This window comes from Octopus bimaculoides, chromosome 26 (assembly GCF_001194135.2).
Source record: "Octopus bimaculoides isolate UCB-OBI-ISO-001 chromosome 26, ASM119413v2, whole genome shotgun sequence".
NCBI lineage: Eukaryota > Metazoa > Mollusca > Cephalopoda > Octopoda > Octopodidae > Octopus > Octopus bimaculoides.
The window spans coordinates 24971090-24975763 of NC_069006.1; the positions used below are offsets into that span (position 1 = coordinate 24971090).

The window sequence follows — 4674 nt, forward strand, 5'->3', positions numbered from 1 at the left end:
TAGTAATATTAGTAACTGAGTTAGTAGTTTAGTAATGTTAGTAACCGAGTTAGTAGTTTAGTAATGTTAGTGTTAGTAGTTTAGTAATGTTAGTATTAGAGTTAGTAGTTTAGTAATGTTGGTGTTAGTAGTTTAGTAATTTTAGTATTAGAGTTAGTAATTTAGTAATGTTAATAATAGAGTTAGTTTAGTAATATTAGTGTTAGTAGTTTAGCAATGTTAGTAACTGAGTTAGTAGTTTAGTAATTTTAGTATTGGTGTTAGTAGTTTAGTAATGTTGGTGTTAGTGTTAGTAGTTAAGTAATGTTAGTAACTGAGTTAGTAGTTTAATAATGTTGGTGTTAGTAGTTTAGTAATTTTAGTATTAGAGTTAGTATAAGTGTTAGTATTTTAGTAATAGTATTGGTATTAGTAGTTTAGTACTGATGTTAGCTGTTCAAGTATTTGTAAGTTATGTTAGTATTTTCATTAGTAGTTTAGTAACATTGGTATTGGTATTGGTAGTTTAGTGGTGTTAATAGTTTTGTAGTCTAGTAATATCGGAAATTCAGTAATATTAATATCTGTCTAAACGATTTAGTCCTTCTCAATTGATGTTAGTAACTTAGTAATGTTGTTATTGGTATTAGTAGATTAGTGTTGACATTTGTACATTAGTAATCTTAGTATCAGTGGTTCATATTGGTGTTTGTAATTTAGTAATGTAATTATTGATGTTGGTAGTTATGTTATTATTAGTAGAAGTATTTACATAGACCACCTGTCATTAGTTAAATGCCAATGTGTTTAGTAGTTTGAGAACACCATGTTCATACTTCACCAATGGTTATTTCAATAATTAGTTTGTTTGCTTCATTCGTTAGTCAATATAGTTTTATTAGAGTTCATTAAAACTCATCTCATGTGAGTCATTAACAATTAATTTAATAATATTAGTAATTAGTTAAAATGATTATGCGGTTTTTCAAAATGTTTTAGTGTCATCTTTATGTATTAATTTATGTTAATATGTTAATAATTACATAGCTTTAATTAATATTTCAATGATTTAACTAAAATTTTTAATACAGGTGTAAGTAATTAATAAAATGTTGGTATTAATGTTTGTGTATCTTTATTATTATTATTAGTATACAGTAATTAATATTAGTAATTTAACAATGGTTTAGTATGTTTAATAATTTATTGATGATACCAGTTTTAGTGTTCAGGTAATTTTCGACTGTATTAATTCATTCCTAATTGTCGTTTGTTAATTAAGACCTTGTAAAGCAAGTGGAATGTAAAGGTGCATGGCTTAGTGGTTAGGGTGTTGGATTTATGATCGTGAGATTGTAGGTTTCGATTCCTGGACTGGGCGATGCACTGTGTTCTTGAGCAAGACACTTCATTTCACTTTGCTCCTGTCGACTCAGCTGACAAAAATGATTTATCCTGCAACAGACCAGCATGCCACCCAGGGAGGAATATATATATGCCAGAGAAACTGAGAAAAAAGCCCTATGCTCCTTATGAAGAAATGTGGATTAACCGAAGTAGGAGGAATTTAAAACAAAGGTACAAACAAGCAGGAAATCTGTCCAAGGTATCTAGACTGTGATTCATTATTTTGAAAATGAATTGAAACAACTGCAGTGTATTTCAACAGAAATATGGTAACAAAAGGGTCAAAGTGATCTAAAACAGTCTTCCATCAAAGTCTCATATTAATTTATGTTCCAAATACCAGATTAATAAGTACAACATTGTTTTACTAAATTCATTATTCTCAAAATTAATTGAAACAATGGCAATGTTTTTCATAAGCAATATGGTAACAAAAGGGTTAAAGTGATCAAAATTAAAACCTTCCACTAAAATATGTTAATTTATGCTCCAAATACCAGATTAATAAAGACAAAGTTCTTTTACTAAATTCATTATTCTCAAAATTAACTGAAGACATAAAAGTCTGGTAATTAAAAAGGTTAAATTGATGACACAAATAATGTTGACGACGGAGTTAGTATTTCGGTAGAGTTAGTATCAACATAAGTACTTCAGTTGTGTTAGTATCAACGTTGGTAGTAAAAACATTGCAACAGAGTTAGAATTAGTGTTAGCAGTTCAATAAAATATCAATTCAATTGCGTTAGTAACGTGGATGACCATTTAAAGAATTGGTGAGGTTAGATTTGAGGATGTTAGTTCTTGCAGACAAGATTCGTTTTTTTTACGCAGTTATGAAGAACATACTATATACTGATGACAGGGCCAACCTATGCTGCTCATGCAGCAACATACAACTTGGATTGATGATGATGTTGGTAATGTTGGTGATGATGATGATGATGAATCACCTATACTTTGCATAAATATACTAATGTATTGAACCTGGTATGTAATTGTTTTTTATTAATTGCGTTTCTCATTTGCATATTATTTTCCAAGTGAAGACACACAGCTTTGTGGTTAAAGTAACCGGCTCTTGATTATAAAGACATGAGTTCAATTCATGTGGTGCCAAAAAGGTTGGAGATGATTATATCTGAAGACAGAGGTACTAGTGATGGCAGAAATATATGACAGAGTGGAGTAGGGATCGCAGAGGGAGTTTAGGGGACACAACATACAACAACAAGGAAAAAGCACAGGAAAAAGCACAACAATAAATAAATAAACACCAAAATTTTATATATATTATATATAAGATAAGAAGCCCTTTGTGAGAATTTTTTTTACAGAAAAGAAAAGATAAAACAAAAACTTTGGAACTCATAAAAACAAGCTTTCAATCACTCATAGCTTTGTTGCTGGCCAAAATCTGAGAGTGAGTCCAGTTATTTCAGACCATTGCACAGGTGAGAGAATACATGCACAAAATACTGCACAGATCCATCATGACTCATCATTCCTGGAAGATAGCTTGGCTTTATTCTGAGCAAGAAATAAGGAAACAAAAAAAAAAAAAAATGAATATAGTTGTTACTAGTCTTGACCCAAGCTAAACAACAGTGGTTTTTTTACTTGTAAAGAAAACGGGGAGGGGGAGGGGGGAGAATTTCGGGTTTTATTTTTATGTAAGGGGTGTTTTGATGATTAATTTTTTTTACTTGAAACATAAAAATATTTGTGTCAAACACAGAGTCTCCAGGTTTACCCATTTGACTACGTTGCATCATTGTTAATTTTAGTATAGTTTTTATTATCTTTGTGGTAAATAAAGCACATGGCTTTGTTGTTGTTGTTGTTACAGTGAGAGTGTGTCGAAAGTGTTTTGTTTTCGTTTTGTTGGTATCTTACATCTATGACTAACACAAACACACACACACACACATATATATATATATATGCGCTTACACAAACACACACACATACATAATGACTATAACTTCTTTCTTTCATTGCAACAAAGAAAATATTAAAATACACAACGATCTGACAGCTGAAACGCACAAGTGAACGTCTGCTTGTGTGTGTGTGTGTGTGTGTGTGTGTGTGTGTGACATGAATGGACATGTCAACAGGTATATGAAAGCATTAAACTGACAAAAGGTAAATAAGCTGATAATAATAATAATAATAATAATAATAATAATAATAATAATGGTTTCAAATATTGCCACAAGGGCAGCTTGGCGGAGGTGGGGATGAGCCAACCTTAACCCTAACCCTGAAAGGATGAAAGGTAAAGTCGCCCTCAGTGGAATTTGAACTCGGGACATAGCGACGGGTGAACTACTGCTAAGCATTTCGTCCGGTGAGCTAACGATTCTGCCAGCTCGCTGCCTTAATAATAATAATAATAATGATAATAATAATAATAATGATAATTTTTTCCACAAAGGCAGCAATTTTAGGGAGGAGATGAGTCGGTTAGATCGACCCCAGTATGCAACTGGTACTTATTTTAACGACCCCGAAAAGTTGAAAGGCAAAGTTGACCTCGGCAGAATTTGAACTCAGAATGCAGTGACGGATGAAATACCACTAAGCATTTCATCCGGCGCACTCAACGATTCTACCAGCTCACCACCTTAATAATAATAATAATAATAATAATAATAATGGTTTCTTAATAAAGCAATAAAAAAAAATGAGAATAAATAAAACAAAACAAAACGAAAGTGTGTTAGTAAGCATGTTTATGTCCAGTGGTGATGTGTTTATTAGTAGTAGTACAAGTCTCAAAAAATATACAAACTCACTTTAAGTTCACGCTGGAGCAATTAAGGAGATGATGTAAGTCTGTTGTCGAATCGAGGACTGGATTAAATAGGGTTGCGATGTTATGCCGGTAGGCAACGGGGAGCGACTGGATGGATACGGGGTCCATCGTTTGAGATGGGGCTTTTAGGGAGAGAGAGAGAGAGAGAGTCTGTTGGTAGGTCGCTTGCGGTGAGGTTTGTTGTTGGTTTGTTAGACACACACGATGGAAGAGTGACGAAGGAACGAAACATGAGGAAATAAATAAGACAAGTGGGTGGTGGGGAGAGGGAGAAGAGAGGGAGAGGGTGAAAAGGACGAAAGAGGAGAAGGGAGAGGATAAAGAGGAGGAGGGAGAGGAAGAAGAGTTGGGAGAAAAAGAAACTAACGCTGGTTTTTTTTTTCTATAAATAATTAGAAATTAGAAAGCAGAAAGAAATGAAAAAGTTCTTTTCAGAATAATGGTAGACAAATGGTTGAGGATGATTG

General features: G+C 32.8%; 1 protein-coding gene across 6 annotated transcripts in view; it reads right to left on the reverse strand.

The window, feature by feature from the left end:
• Nucleotides 1-4674, reverse strand: part of LOC106871852 (TNF receptor-associated factor 4) — a 59329-nt gene that overhangs the window by 8935 nt on the left and 45720 nt on the right. Inside the window, exon 1 of one of the 6 annotated variants that reach the window (XM_014918580.2) lies at nucleotides 4188-4661. The exons of the other annotated variants lie outside the window; for them this stretch is intronic. Within the exon in view, the coding sequence (XP_014774066.1) occupies nucleotides 4188-4315 (128 nt within the window). The 5' untranslated portion in view covers nucleotides 4316-4661. Of the gene's footprint in view, nucleotides 1-4187; nucleotides 4662-4674 lie in introns of those variants that run through there. 6 annotated transcript variants of the gene reach the window in all.